Raw genomic sequence first — 15,673 nt, 5'->3', positions numbered from 1 at the left:
TGTATATTTTTGATTATATGGGTATCTACTACTTAAGCCACTTGACTGGTTTTGTATGGCCGACTCTGACTGGAGTTAAATCGATTTCGCGTGGAAAATTCTCGAGCTGCCTCACAGGTAGTATAGTTTCTCATATACCAGAAGCACATATCTGATCAAGGCGTCACAGGCAGGGTCGGTCAATTAGAAGGACAAGTGATGTGACAGTTCCAGGGCCAAACACGTGCGCTCCAATAGTTAGATTCTAGTAAGTTTCTCATAGTATTTAGGTTAATAAACTACTTGTCCTTCTGTTTCAAAAGAAGAACAAAAAAAATACTTGTCCTTCTCTCTTTTCTTAGAAAAAAAATATATTTTAAGAAATCACCAATGGAATTCTTTTATCTTTATTTTTTTTCTTATGATTCTTGGACCATACCGACTATAGAAACGTAGAATATTCAATATTGGATCAATGAGGAACTAATCATGTAGAAAAGAAATATACCTCTTTGTTTTTGACATAAGGTGCATTTGATCTCAAGATGGGATTTGTCGAAGCAACATTACATTCATTTCTACCCCTGCTTATACTTATAACGTGATAGATAACCTGATTAGTGATTAGGCTAACGGCGTGTCCGGGGAGACATTTATTTGTGACTTACATAACTAATTAATATAGATAAAGTGATTCTCATTATAGTTTAATGTCAAGAAGCAAGGCAAGATACTCCGGGATAAGTATGCTTGATCTTCGCCACAACCCAATGGTCATAAAAAGTATTTTAAATTGAAAATGGATGTGTGACAAGTCAGTACCAACTATCAAGTAATGTCTAGCTGATTCGTTAGATATCAAATTATTATTTTTAGTTTGTTCAAAATAATTTGACTATTAAACAAGATTCTTATCTTTTTTTTAAACAACTTTTTTTTATCTTACATTTTCAACGCTGCCTACCCTCCAATATGTCAATCTTGCACCTATCTGAGGGCAGACAAAATGTGTCAATCAGCGAAAATATATTTTTGCTTGGATAATGTTTCTATCCAAAAACTTTAATTACTCTAATTTGAACTAAAAGTTTAAAACAAGTGTACATGATTAACCAAAATATTATATTTCAAACTTAATTGCAAGATACAACTTTAAACTCTTTAGAGAAATAAAACCAAACTTCAAATTTCTATATAATATAAGATAAAGACTCTTCACAGAAAAAAAAAAGATAACATAGTTTCTCAATATCCCTTGATTGTTGAGGTAATCACTAACATAGTTTCTTAATATCCCTTGATTGTTGAGGTAATCACTAACATAGTTTCTTAATATCCAATCTCTTTATTATTCTCTGTATTAAAGAACAAAAACACTATCGAAGTCAATGGTATCTCTCATAGAATTTCACGTAATTCTTTTTGATAACCTTAAAATAGTTTTTTCACCAAAATAATCTACAAAAAGGAAAATTGCCAAAAGAAGTTTCATTAAAGAACCAAAAGATTTTTATACACTTATTTTGTAGATACATAAATATAAATAATTATTAAATAAAATAAATAAATTTCTTATAGTTTACTAATTATATGTTTTTAAATTCGAACTTTTTTATAAATTTGTTTTTTTGAAACTTTTTTTTTGTTGAAAATCGTTTTTTTCAAAATTGAGTTTCAAAAATTTGTTTCGAAACTAATTTAAGTATTTTTAAAAAAAAAATCATATATTTTATCTCTCAAATCTAAACCATAATTCTAGTTTAGATAATACTAGGAATATAAATGTCTATTTACCTTTTAATGAAACATTATATTCATTTTGACCATTGGAAGTTATATTTGTGATTAAAAAAACTTTAAAGGGTCCTAGAAAATTTCTCAAGAATTCCTCACCTTTTAAATTGAATAAAATAATGAAAAACCGAAAAAAAGTTTAGAAATTATCTAGTGGGAAACTCTATTTTGAGAGACAGCATTTACATGTGTCAATTATATATTAGTTTTTTTTTTAAATGTAAAAAATGACTAAATAACATTTTTTACTTACTGATCTCTAATATTGCTATCTAAAGTAACCCAACTTCACTTAATTCTCCATCATCCGCGACTTCTAAAAAGCTAGATATTAGATTTAATGTAGGCCCACGAAGGTCATCAGATTTTATTGCAGGCCCAGTTAAAGCCTCGTCGCATTTTTTTGATCTATCGAATATAAGAAGTTACGTCTCTTTTCCCATTCATCTCTCTCTCTCTCTATTTTATCCCCTTTGCTCTCCGTCTTTCGCTGCTTACTCCTCCGCCGATCCCGGCGGCGATATCTCTTCCCCGATCTCAGCCTACTTTATCTTCTCCGATCTACGGCCTCGAATTTTCACGGATCCTTGACGGTGCCGTATATTGCCGTCACCAATACGCTCAGATTTATCTCATCCGGCAACCTCCGATCGCTTTTTAAATATTTTTATATTCTCTTTAATTTAAACATCATCACAAAACTCTTTTATTTTATTTTATCGAGAAAACTTTTTTTATTAACTTCTGTCCGTATCCGCTTATTTTTCTCGACAAGTCATGCGTTTGACGCTTTTCACCTCAGGTGAGAAATGAATTGACATCTCTGCCCTTTCTTGTGTACATTGACCATTATCACCCTGATCCGATAACCACGTGCCATCATCTGAAGAAAAGTAATCAAATGAGTCAAAACCACCACGCGCATGCAGTTCAAACGACGGGCGCGTCGAGAAAACGCAAGGACATGACGGAGAGTGGTTTAGATTTTGATCCAAGAGCCGCTTCGGCTACATCGAACCTGGTCTTGGCCGGCTACATGGCTCACGAGTTCCTCACGTGCGGGACGATGTTGGGCCGGAAGCTATATCCTGGATGGGCTGAAGTTGGGCCGTTGGACACGCCGTCGCCGCAACAACACAGGGAAGTGAAGAAGAAGACTCACCAGAGCTACTCTGATGTCTCGAGTGTGTTCAAGACAGATGGGATCCATATTCCTGGTGTGGTCAACCCGACCCAGCTTGCTAAATGGATCCAGATGTGACTGTAATAATAATAATAGGTATTTATCATCATTGCCATTAGCTTTTTCCTTTTTACTTATGAGTTATGATCGTCTCTTTGGATCTGTTATGATCTTTCAACATGTTACTAATAATTTGATGAATGTGTGTTAGTCTTGTGTTTATCGTTTGCATCTACTAGTTATCGAGTTTCAAGACAATTATCCTCTAACTGTTACTACGGGACATTTAAATGCCCATATGATTAATCTTGACTCGGGTCAAGATCCCGAACATTAATCTATAAGAAATATAACCTAATTATCGCTCCAGTTTGATACGCAAACTACGTGCAGTAAAAATATACGTATAATACTATACTGCATGCGTGGTGAGCCAGCAAGAATTTATTGTGGAGAAAGATACATGCTTGTACTGTACATTCCGATCAAAAAATGAGTTATCTTCCAATAAATAGAAAACAATAACATATTATTAGACTATCAGTAACATTTTCTGAAGAAAGATATTGTTGTTATTTGTATATGTTTGAACATGAATAACCTTTCCTGGAGATTAAGAAACTGTGGATAATGCATGGTTGCTTACTTACAAAGCTGTCCTGGTATATTTAAAAAAACCAGAAATGATAAAATTTATAAGAACAAGAATGACAACCCATAAGAGATTTTACGTACTGCGAAGTAGAAAGATGTTTTCTTAGCTTTTAACTAAGAACCATCTATTAAATAAAAAATATAAGAATCAGTTCTTAGCCGAAAAGTGTAAAAAAAAACAAAAAAAAAATGTCAAAACACGAGTTAAGAACCTTAAATTAAGAACCCGGATTAATCATACTCTAAGTGTATTAAGAACAAGACAATTTGACCACCCAGTTTATATATGGATTTTCTGTAAGTTTAACAAATAATAATAATAATAATAAATCACACTACACAGATCTACAAGGATTTTTTAATGCAGAGTTGATATACGAAATTGAAGTCATCATTTTCTTCAAAGAATTAACCAATGGTGATGGACTTAGGGCATCTGCATTGAGGGTCCAATGCAGAAGTTCACACATTTCCCAAAAAAAAAAATATTATAATATTCTCATTTTTATGAACTCAGCTCTTGCAGGTTCATTAGGATGAATCCGGTTCATCACTGTAACGCGGACCTCACGCCACGTGGCGGCCCGCGATTGGTCCATTTATTTTTTTTATTTTTATTTTTTTTAAAAATCAAACAAAAAAACAAAAAAAAATAATAAAAAATTAAAATTATGATCCTCCTCAAAGTTCATTGATGCTCTTAACAATTCTCGTGGAGATACAATAAGCCGTAGACATAATTGTAATCATAGGATTAACACCAACCGCACTAGGCAACACGCTTCCATCGCACACAAACAACTTATCAGCTTCCCAACTCTCTCCATCAAGATCTATCGCTCCTTCATCTTCATCCACTCCAATTCTACAGCTTCCCATCTGATGAGCTGAGCTATACACACTCCAATTCTCGGTCATCGCCTTTGGCCCTTCCTCTGCACTCACCGAGTCCAAAAACTCCTCGATCAACTTCTCATCAACCCCTTTGCATATCAGTTTCTGCCCGTCGCTTCTATGAGTTCCCACTTCCTCTGCTCCAGCTGCTATGAGTATCCTCAACGACTGTCTAAGCCCGGCTGTGATATTCTCTCTATCTATTTTATCAACAACGTAGCTTATCCTGCCTTCGGTTCTCACCTCTCCTGAACCGCGATCTCTAACTATCGTTATGAGATTCGCGGTTCTTGAGTATCTTGACATTCTCTTCTTCATGTCAAGCCCTGAGATCCAAGGACATAGCACCGAGAATGAGGCTGGTCCTAGTGCAGGTGTCTCAATGATGGCTCTAACTTCTGAATCTTCTGACAACACTTTGCTCATTGATGTTATAATCCCGCCTTCGTAAGACCTTCCCTTGAAGTTGAAACTGGAAGATTCCTTGTTCGGGAAGTAACCCCACGTCATTAGGACAGGGTGTAGGTGAAGGTTTTTACCAATGTGTCGGTTTTTCAACCCGCTTTTGATCATCAACGGAGGTGTTAAAAGTGAACCAGCCGCTGAAACCGTTACTCTAGCTTCGATCTTTATTTTCTTCGCTATGTTTCCGTTTAAAGATTTCGCCATCACTCCTAAGCATTTCATTTTCTTGCGTCCTACGTTATTACCGTTCTTTTCAAGTATAAATCTCTCCGCTTTACACCCCGTTAAAATAACAGCTCCGTGACTCACGGCGTCTACAAGCCAAGTCCGGTCGCTTCCTTTCTTGTCTCCTTGTCTGCATCCATACCCGCACGACCCACAATAATGCCTCTCCGAGGAGTTACGTGCAACGTTTTCGACATTGATCCCAAGATTTTCACAACCTTTCCTAAGAACCTGGTTTTGAAAACCCTCCAGTTCACATGTCTCCGTGACGCCTATCCGCTTCCACACTAGTTCCATAGCTGAAACATATTCTTTGGTGGCGTAAAGAGGGATCTTTCGATCCTCCGACCATTCTTGAAGAACCGACTTCGGCGTTTTTATACACGCAGACCAGTTAACAGCAGATCCACCGCCTACGGTTGCACCAGCGAGCACCATCATGTTCCCATCAATGGTTGGGAGGATCCCTCCATTTTCATACAGTTTGTTCATGCCAGGACCTTCGGTAGAAGGATAAGTAGACGGCGTATAGTAGCTTCCTTTCTCCATAACAACTACTTTCATACCAGCTTTTGCTAGAACAGAAGCAGCCACGCCTCCTCCTGAACCAGATCCGACCACGACAGCGTCGCATTTGATTCTGATCGTATCGTGGTCTGTTTCCGCTTCTAGGCCCTTTTGAGCAAGTGATTCGACGAGAGTTTGCTCTGTTTCTTGCATGGTCTCCACCATCCCTTTTTCAAGAGGTCTTTCTTTATGTGTTTCAGAAGGTTTATTCTCATTGGTGTTCACGTTGTAACCTATGGCTTCCCATGCAAGGTTTTCGCCATTTGGACTCACCTAGACAAAAGCATCGGCAAATCAAGATAATAATAAGATTTATAGTTAAAAATCTAATTTACTAAACATAGAAAATACTAATATTATAATTCTAATTTTTAAAATAAAATAATATTTTGTAAAATAATAATAAGTTGTCAGCACAAAAGTAGGAAAAATCCTATTTTGAAACCAGTAGATTCTGGTTCAGGTTTACAAAACGCATGGTTATTAATTTACATTTCTTTTTAAATATTTTTTTAGTTTAATGAAAAAATTATATATTTTAATTTATGTTAATATGTGTAGATAAGTTTAGTTTTTGTTATTTTGGCAATAATCAAGTTAAAAAAAAATATAATAGATATTTTGTTGGATCTTATAACGTATTATTATATTACAGTTTTTAGAATTTAATAAAATGATTGTTGAGTAAAAATGGCATTTTTTGTGTATCGAATAATGTAATTTTTTTTTATAAAAACAATATCATAAAATATATTTTTCGTTTATTGATCAAAATTAAATTAATTTTAATTTGCATACTTTAATAATAATTTCGAATTTAATTATTCTAATTTTTCCAAATAAAAGATTTAAGGAGATTTTGTTATACTAGAATAGAAACTTATATTTATTTTATGTGTAATTAAACAAAGGAAAAGACAATCTCATATGGTTTGGTAAATTTTTTAGGTTTAGGGTTTTTTTATTTTTGGAACTTTCTGTTTAGCTTGATGGATTTTAGATTGGTTAATCCAAATTGAACACAACTGTAAAATAAATACAGTCTCTTTGTGACTTAGACAAGCCTTGGAGTGTAAAGAAAAACAGAGGATTTGGGACATACCTAGAGATGTCAAATGGGCGGGCTCTAAATGGGTGGCCCGTGTCCAAATCGATATGGTCAAAAATGGACAGACCCAAATTAAACCATAATTAAAATTTGTCCAGATGGGTGAACCCAATTATATCTATGGGCAACACTGGGCTTAACCATTTGGACAATGGGCGGCCCAATAAACTTAAATGTCTAGGGTTTGGAAATTTGGAAGAAAACACAAATCATTTTTTTTTCTTCTCGTCTCACTCTTGCGATTTTTCTTCGTGTTTGATTCTTCCTCTTCGAGTCCTCGTCTTTGATTTTTCTTCTTCGTGTTCGATTCTTCTTCCTCGTCTTTGTTCTTCTTCGATTCTTTTCGGTTCTTCTTCACTAACTTCTGATTTCATTATCTTAAGGTTTGATTTCGTGATTTGTGTTGTGGGTTTTCACTATTAGCTACTGATTTGTATCATCTACTAATATTGTGTTATGGGTTAGATGGATCGGTGATTTGTGTTCATAACGAAGTTGGTGGCGAGTCTGGCGACTGTTTCTGTTTCCACAAATCAGACAAAATCACCAATCTTTTGAACTTATCTTATGTTTTTTATAACTTTGAAACATGAAGTTTAAAACATAAAGTTTAAATATATGGCATTTTTAAAATTGAAAACTTCAGAATCTTTAAATCTTTAAAACTGAAATTATGTTGTTTAAATTAAGTGGGCATATGGACCGTCCATGGATAGCCCAACATATCATGGTATTATTTGGTTATGGTCTCATTTGGACATGGTTCTATTTGGGCTTTGACCAAAAATGTCCAGCAAAAACTGAAACCCATTCGGACATACCTAAACCTGCCCAACCCGCCCATTTGACATCTCTAGACATACCCGGGAGAAGAAACAGAAGAGGAAGGCGACTTTGATGTAGACAAAGGCAGCTCTAATAGGAGTTAAAAGCCAGTTTCTGAATTGTTTCTGAAGTACTCTTTCCCTCTTCTCCAACGAGAGCTCACTGAATTTCTCGACGAAAGGCCATCTCGAGACCAAACATTCGGTTCCACAAATGAGTAACGTCCCTAGCCGAGTAGCAAGCAAGAACAGAACCAGTCTCGTTACAAGGTAAGTTTCTACTGTCCCTCGTTTAGTGATCAACTCAATGCTCTGCATCCAATAAATAAGTCTTTCACTCACGCAATATTTGACTTCTATTCAAAACATTTACCTTCATTTATAGACCTCGCTTTATCAGTGCGTATATTTTTTATAGAACCACTAAACGTTGTTTTTCTTTTAACTTTTAACATTTTTTTTGTAACAAATTTTTTTTTTAACATTTCTTATTTTTGGTAAAAGGTCCTCAAACATTGTTTGGGTTAACTCAAAAAAAGAACGCCATCCAATGCAAAATGAAGAACCTTCAGCGTTTTTTTTAAAACAAAGTTGATTTTTGTTGAGTTTAAATTTTGCAAGGACACCTTATAAAACATTGTCTATAAACACACATTTACAAAAAAAAAAAACATGAACATGTTTGATATTTCAAGAATATAAAAGAGAAAAAGACTAGAATAGCACCAAACCAAGTTTATGTTCCCAAAGTAGCACTTAAGGCTCAAAATCACAAAAATAGGTTTCATTAAAGAGGTAAATATACACTTATACCCCTTGAGTTAATTAATCCAAACCTTAGGGTTTAGAGTTAAGGGGTGGGGTTTAGGAATTAGGGTTTAAAATTTTATAAAAAATAAATACTAAAATAAAAATAAAAAATTTTAAAAACAGTTTCAAAAAGTATCCTTAAATTATAAAAAAAAAATTTGAAAAAAAAAATTATAAAAAATTTCAAAAAAAAAAAATTTCAAAAAAAAAATTATAAAAATTTCGAATCTGAAAACATATAATCTGAAACTATAAAAAAAATTTATTTTTTTTTTATTTTTTTATTATTTTTATTTTTATTTTTTTATTTTTATTTATTTTTGTTTGTTTATTTAATTTTAAACCAAGGGTATTAGGGATATTTTACCCTTTAATGAATGTCATTTTTGTGACTTTCTCCTTCTAGTGCTATTTTTGAGACATAAACTTCAAAAGGTGATATTATTGACAATTGCCCAATATAAAATTTAAAATATATTATACACATATTATAGTTTTATGTAAAACGAGTTTGAATCAAACTCTATGTTTTTGTTTCTGTGTAGACGTTTGACAAATTTTTTTGTATTGAAAAGGAAAATTGAGTTAAAAAATAGATAATTCTTTCAGATAGCTATTTTTAAGTTTTTGTCACAAAAATAGATTTTAAATTAAAGATCAAAATAATTTTTATTTTATTTTTTTATTTTTAAATTTTTAATATTTATTTTTTAGTTTTTAAAATTAAAATTCTATCCCAAAATCCCACCACAAGTCTAGATTAGTTATACTTTTACCCTTTAATAAAAAAATTTGGTCACTTTTTTTTATTGAAAACTATTTTAACGACAAAAACTTAAAAATATTATTTTAGGGAATTTTTTTTAAAAAAAATGTATCCAGAAGAAAGTGGGTTTACCTCGCGAACAACAGGAGTACGAGACCCAGAAGTAAAGAAAAATGATCGGAGTGTCTCTTTGTTCCGGTAGTGATCATCTCCGCCGGAATATTCTTCAGGCGGCGACACTGGAGGCAAGACAGCTTCGCAGAAGCTAGCTAGGGACTCCATCTCTGCCGTCGTGATTCCCAGGTGGCCAAAGTTTCCGGTGTCTATGTTGTTACCCATGACCTTTTAATTCGCTTTAATTGTATAAAACCGATTTATTTTTCGTTTCGATAAGGAAGAACTGAGAAGCACCAGACAAATATATATAGATTGATAAGAGCACCTTTAACGCAAAGATATATAGGAGTTCTTAAGAATTAAAATTAAATGAAAATTAATAAATCATGAAAGAGAAACAGCCAAAAGGTTCCTATTTAGTAAGTTTTGGAACCGGTTCCACATATTTTGAGACAGTTGTCGTTCCTGCAACGTTTCAAAACACTAAAATAATTAAATATTAATATAATTTTTTTTTTAGAAACCTTCAACGGATTTCAGCGTTAATGATGCCCTAAGATACAGCTGTTTTGACAAAATTGCAAAGAGAACCCCTGAATTAGTTTTTATCTGTCGTATTTAGAAAGAGAACTTTTGTTTTTAGCATGACACATTGTTGTAGTAATAGTTTCTAGATGTTTAGAGAATTAGAGCAAAATTTTGTTGAGTATCATGTGACTGAAGCCTTTGAAAATCCTTTAACAGAAACAAAATGTGACAGAAGCCTGTAATCCTCTTGTGGAGTTTTAGATCTGATTTAGTAGGGTTATTATCTTGCTTATGTTAAGTGATCGATTCGATTGTTTTCATTTTCAGGTTAGCGATCGAAGTAAACAATCAGAGAACAGCACCGAGACAATTTGTTCACCCGGTGTTCGCTGATCAATTCACCGGAGAGGGAACGGCATCCCTCAACTGACTCACTATCAAACTCAATCAAGCTTACAAGATCTCAACAATGGCGGATCTATACAACAGGATACAAGATCGAGAAATGAAGCTCACTTGTCGTTTCTTCTGTGAGATCGGAAAGTCACCTCCGGAATAGTATATACCGTGTACCGTTTTCGCAACTCATCGATCCTCACCCTCACGACCTTGAGCTAAGTCTTTGCTCTCTTGTACTCTGCAACTTGATTGTATTCTCTCTCTGTTTTTCGTGATAGCGACGATGCCAGCTCACGAGTTTGTTATAACAAACTCATCCACTTGCTCACATGAAATTTCATGCACCGTTTGATTTTCAAGATAGACAGGCTGAGACTTGGGCTTTCCTTTTTTGTGCAGGTTTGGGTTCCAGTTCAGTTATTTCGGCTATAGAAATATACGAATCATTCGGATATTTGAAGATTTCAATTCAGTTCTAATTTTGGGTATTTCGGTTCGGTTCCTTAGTTTCAGCTTTTTTTTCCTAGGCCTAGGGGTGGACGTTCGGATACCCACTCGGTTCGGTTCGGTTCGGATCTATTCGTGTTTCGGATTTTCAGGGTCAAAAATTTCAGCCTCATTTGGGTATTTTTAAATTTCGGTCCGGATTCGGTTAGGATCTTTGTGGGTTCGATTCGGATAATCTATTTAAATTACTTTTAATTTTTTTTTTAAACTCATTATATTACTAATATTTCTCAAAACTATAAATAAAATAAAATATTACATATAAATTTGAATAGCATATATTAAAATACCTAAGCTTAACATATAAATTAGTTTGGTTTGAATATTTGGACACCGAATTAATAGATATTTCAAGTATTTTGGTGTTTTAAGTATTTTATATATTTTGAATGTTTTTTATTATACATTAAATTTAAAAATAATTAATATAATTAAATATATAAATCTATTTCGGATACCCGAAATACTTCAATTGGAGTCAGATTCGGTTTTCTTGATACCAAAATTTTGAACACATTCAGATATTAAATCATTTTAGGTTTGAATTTGATACTATTTTTTCGGATCGAATTCGACTTTTCAGATTTTGGGGTTTTTTGCCAGCCTAACCAGGCCTAAACGAAGCTTTCGCTGATTTTGAGCAAAACCGAGACTAAAACGAAATATGGTTTGCGAGTTATATTGTATTGACTAAGAAGTGCAATGATAAAGAGTCAAACCATATCTTTAACAAGCAAAGATGGGATTATCTTATACGAGAGCTAAAACAGATGGAATCATGATCCGACATGAGTAACAAAACTTGCAAAAAGTTAAGACAAGACCAACTTAGAAAAGAGATGTTCCCTTCCCCTTCTTGTCTCCACCGATCTCAAAATGCTTGCACCTCTGAAGAAACAAAAGCCGACACAATGTAAGAACAACTACCAAGCGCTTGCAGATCTGGTAATAAAAAGAACTTATGTATGAAGATAGTTCGTTATTACCTTGATTGAATGCTGAGAAAAGTGCTTGCAGGTTTGGCATTGAAGCCTCAAGACAATCTTCTTCGTGGTCTTAGCCTGTTCAACGTGTCACAAATAAATACATCTCAGTCTTTGAAAGAAAAAAAACTGATTATAACTGATGTTTGAGAGTCTACCCAAAAGAAAACCAAATCAAGATTACTAATGGTTCGCCACATTGATTAAGGATAATCACAACTGATGTGTAACAACCTAACTAAAAATAAAATAAAAACAATCTGTGAGAAGAAGAAGTAAACTATATTGTACCTTCTTGTGGAAGACAGGCTTGGTCTGACCACCATAACCAGATTGCTTACGGTCATAACGACGCTTTCCTTGAGCAGCGAGACTGTCTTTACCTTTCTTGTATTGGGTCACCTTGTGCAATGTATGCTTCTTGCACTCCTTGTTCTTGCAGTATGTCTTCTTTGTCTTTGGAATGTTCACCTTCAAACAAAACATGCCTCAGTTTTAACTAGTCCAATGAAGCCTACACTTCTCTTATTAACCTAATACATTATATCTTGAAACTAGAGATCTTGAAAAAATCGAAACGAGCTCAACGAATACAAAACAGAAGAAATAATTACCATTTTCGCTCGGCTGACCTTGAATGAAGCTTGTGTGCCGTCGTCGTCCGCTAGCCAAAGAAACACAACTTATAGTAAACCCTATCTAAAACGACGACTTTGGGTCCTGTAGGCCCGTATTTAGTATAAACATATTGGGCTTACACAGAGTTTACTAAAAAGTCTTAGCCCATTATTGATCGAGTTTCCTAACCTTGCCTAATGGCTTAATGCCAGAATTATGGTTAAACACGATTATACAAATATTTTGCCAATCAAGAAAAATTATGAGATGAAAAAACGCAATTTGCATTTTTACTGACAAAAATACAGACAACGTAATTTTAGAGTATGATTAATGGGGTTCGTATGATGGAGTTTTTGGCGAAATATAAAAAACTGTCTTTTAACTTTTAATTAAAAAAATTAAGAACCGGTTTTTAAATATTTTATTTAATTATGCTTTTACATTAAATTCTTTTGCAGATGATTTTATATTAGTTGTTCATGAATATTTTAATATGACAAACAAAAACAAAAGAAAATTATTTTTATATAAAAAAAATAAAAATTTTGGTTTCATCTGAACGTATTTAATTTAAATGCTTTGTACCAGCAGTTTAGCAAATGAGTTTTGCTTAACATAGTAAAAGCTTTGGTTTTATTAAAACAAAAACTATCATAACATGTAACCGCTGATCCAAAAACACAACAGAAAGGTTGCTGAGGTATAATACTTTTAGAGTAACCAAAATCATTTAAGCCAAACATATGTTATCCCTGATTAATAATCATCAAACTGTACTGTTTTCTCGACTTAATCGCTTGATAAAAACATTGGTCTTGTTATACAAACGTACATCTCTAACAAAAGGGAGAGAAAAGACAATTGTAAATAATGAGAAGAAAAACAAAACCACAACTCTACTCTAAACTTGATCATGAAAAACTCTTTTTTTTTTTCATCTCTCATCTTCCTGTAGAACTCTCTAGACCCACACAAGGATAAACCGCCCGCACGGATATATCTGTTTCCTTTGACTCTACAGGTGGAACAGGCAGTGGAGGTTCACCGCCTCCTCCTCTTACTGCTGCTGTTCCTTTTGATTTTTTCTGCCTCGGGGTTTTCTGTACCACAGACTGATCATTCTGTTGAGGTATGTCTAGCCCTGAACCTGACTCCGACCCTGAACCCGTACTTTGCTCTCTCTGTTTACCCGTGCTGCGTCTTGGCCTTGCTGGAGACTCTGCAGGTGAGTTTGTGCTTGTAGATGATTTACGCCTTCCCTTATTCTTTTGCCTCTCCCTGGAACTCGCAGGTTTCTTTTCGGAACTTCCTTTTGCCTCATCCTCGGGTGGCTTATAGTCATGCATCTGAATATTCCCATGCAAGTCATATATGAGCTCATCCACTACCACAAGTACATTATATATTTTAAAAAAAGAGAGATTATATGTATACCCAGCTTGGGGTCGTAGCAGAAGGCCCTTCCCATCCTATATGAGCAACATGTTTGACATCGGTTGGTTGTCCAATTTGCATCTCTGGTTCCTTCTCATCCTCTGCATGCAACAATTTTTTTAACGTTTTTAAAAACAAACTGATTTCTTGATTATTTTTAAAGGTACGTAGATATTTATGATTTGGTTTTATAGAACTCACCGAAGATACGAGCAATGTACCTCAACCCTTTTAATAGACCCTTCATTGGTGAGACCATCTTCAACACGCAGCTGCATACCTAAATTGAGGAAGAAGCAAAATCAAAACCCTTGTTTGTTCATCAGAAATGAGTTATTATTTAGAGATTTTTTTGTCATTTTTCTTATGCTTCTCTACTAGTGTTTTCCATCAGGTTCTGAGGATGCAAAGAATGAGAGAGATGTACATTGTTTTTTGGGTGATCATATCAAGAAATAAAAGATCTTAAGAAATTAATCAAATGAACTTACATGTTATGGGTAGAGATAAAACCCTTTTAACAAAGAAGATGAAACATATAGATTTCCAAGAGCTATGAATTTCTGCAAATTCAAGAGGAATGCATAAACAAACAAGAACAACAACACATTTTTTATGTTAAATAGACAAATGAAATATTGTATTGTACAAAAAAAAAATATTGTAAGAAAATAAATTACCTGGTTACAAACTTTAAAAGAATGTGTTTTTCCAAAATGATTTAGGAAAAATCAAAAGTTTTTTTTTATCTACTTATCTTTCTTGTTTCTTAACTATTTTTTGTTTGTTATGAGTCTCTAGTTGAAGAGGGATCTAGAGGTAGCGTAAGGAAAAAGAAATCTCAAAATCTGCCCTTTGAGCACCGAGGCTCTTTCTCTTTCTCTTGTCTATTTTTCAACATATGTGTGATGGACACATGGCAGATGATTATTGGATGTAAAAGTTGCAAGTCAATCGATAACCAGAAGATTTCAATGGAATTTCTTCAATCCTATATTAAGGTTCTTTGAGTCACCTTGAGGTCGTTTTTACTGGCAAACGCGGAAGATACGGTTATTGTTATTTAGGTAAAAGCTTAATAAGATTTAGCAACTTGATCCAGACGTTCACCTAAATACTGAAATTGTTTGAGATATTAAAATAAAACAAAATAATAGATATTATAGTTGTGCTTATGAATGGACTCGATAGCTAACAGTACAGTCTCGACTCATCTTCTGTAAGTGTCTTTCCTCATGTAACGTCATCATATCTCTCCACTAGGTAGAAATTCCATAATAAGATATGCAAATAAATACTCTTTGTTGATAAAAAAATGGATACAAATACTCTTCCATCTTGGAAATAACAATGCAGCTTCACAATGCAATTGCTGAAAACCTCTGCAAGTAAATTTCTCTCTGCATGTATTCAGTTTCTTTCTTCTCTAAATCCTTAATTAAGCAGACTCTTTTTCTCTTTCTAGAGACTTCTGCAGCAGCTAACTTATTTTCCAGCATTTTACACATGCAGCAAATGCAATTACCCGAAAAAAGGAGCAGAATATATGAATAAAGAACTCATATATATTTTTATTTTTTTTGTAAACTAAAAAAACTCATATATTAATATCAGAAAACTATCTCATATGCCACATTATGCTTTAACCTTGACATACATAAACCTCTCATAAAGACAGCATACTCTATAAGTCTCCTTAGAAAGCTAATCGTCAACAACACAGAAACTTGTGCAAGTGTCACGAAATTGTAATGAAACCATGCAGCTCCTTGTTTGTCTTGCTGACTTTGCATATGTTTTTGTAATGATTTTCAT

At 33.8% G+C, this 15,673-nt stretch overlaps 4 protein-coding genes across 6 annotated transcripts; 1 reads left to right on the top strand and 3 right to left on the bottom strand.

The window, feature by feature from the left end:
* The first annotated feature begins 1,790 nt into the window (after positions 1–1,790).
* Positions 1,791–3,178, top strand: LOC106386041. The gene has a single exon (XM_013825935.3). It carries the CDS (start codon positions 2,675–2,677, stop codon positions 3,032–3,034), a length of 360 nt encoding a protein of 119 aa, XP_013681389.1. The 5' UTR covers positions 1,791–2,674; the 3' UTR covers positions 3,035–3,178.
* A 1,077-nt stretch (positions 3,179–4,255) lies between these two features.
* Positions 4,256–9,680, bottom strand: LOC106389660 (long-chain-alcohol oxidase FAO3-like). Of its 2 annotated transcripts, none has more exons than XM_048776576.1 (3): positions 9,402–9,680; positions 7,733–8,005; positions 4,256–6,034 (listed from the first exon to the last, which is right to left on the bottom strand). In XM_048776576.1, the coding sequence occupies exons 1-3, from the start codon at positions 9,606–9,608 to the stop codon at positions 4,292–4,294; spliced, it is 2,223 nt and encodes a 740-aa protein (XP_048632533.1). In that variant the 5' UTR covers positions 9,609–9,680; the 3' UTR covers positions 4,256–4,291. The 2 variants fall into 2 exon arrangements, with proteins under 2 accessions (XP_048632533.1, XP_048632534.1); XM_048776577.1 differs by having other exon boundaries at positions 7,733–8,030; positions 9,402–9,663.
* A 1,793-nt stretch (positions 9,681–11,473) lies between these two features.
* On the bottom strand, positions 11,474–12,514 carry LOC106389659 (60S ribosomal protein L36a). The gene is made up of 4 exons (XM_013829979.3): positions 12,418–12,514; positions 12,095–12,274; positions 11,807–11,881; positions 11,474–11,708 (listed from the first exon to the last, which is right to left on the bottom strand). The coding sequence occupies exons 1-4, from the start codon at positions 12,418–12,420 to the stop codon at positions 11,649–11,651; spliced, it is 318 nt and encodes a 105-aa protein (XP_013685433.1). The 5' UTR covers positions 12,421–12,514; the 3' UTR covers positions 11,474–11,648.
* A 186-nt stretch (positions 12,515–12,700) lies between these two features.
* LOC106389658 (CRIB domain-containing protein RIC5-like) lies at positions 12,701–15,537 on the bottom strand. Of its 2 annotated transcripts, XM_013829978.3 has the most exons (5): positions 14,539–15,537; positions 14,350–14,421; positions 14,060–14,138; positions 13,859–13,959; positions 12,702–13,770 (listed from the first exon to the last, which is right to left on the bottom strand). In XM_013829978.3, the coding sequence occupies exons 3-5, from the start codon at positions 14,115–14,117 to the stop codon at positions 13,366–13,368; spliced, it is 564 nt and encodes a 187-aa protein (XP_013685432.1). In that variant the 5' UTR covers positions 14,118–14,138; positions 14,350–14,421; positions 14,539–15,537; the 3' UTR covers positions 12,702–13,365. The 2 variants fall into 2 exon arrangements, with proteins under 2 accessions (XP_048632536.1, XP_013685432.1); XM_048776579.1 differs by lacking the exons at positions 14,350–14,421; positions 14,539–15,537 and having other exon boundaries at positions 12,701–13,770; positions 14,060–14,132.
* Positions 15,538–15,673: the final 136 nt, after the last annotated feature.

The sequence above is a fragment of the Brassica napus genome, chromosome A3, assembly GCF_020379485.1.
Source record: "Brassica napus cultivar Da-Ae chromosome A3, Da-Ae, whole genome shotgun sequence".
NCBI classification, from domain to species: Eukaryota; Viridiplantae; Streptophyta; class Magnoliopsida; order Brassicales; family Brassicaceae; genus Brassica; species Brassica napus.
The sequence above is the reverse complement of the archived record's forward strand: the minus strand, read 5'-3'. Positions and strand labels throughout refer to the sequence as shown.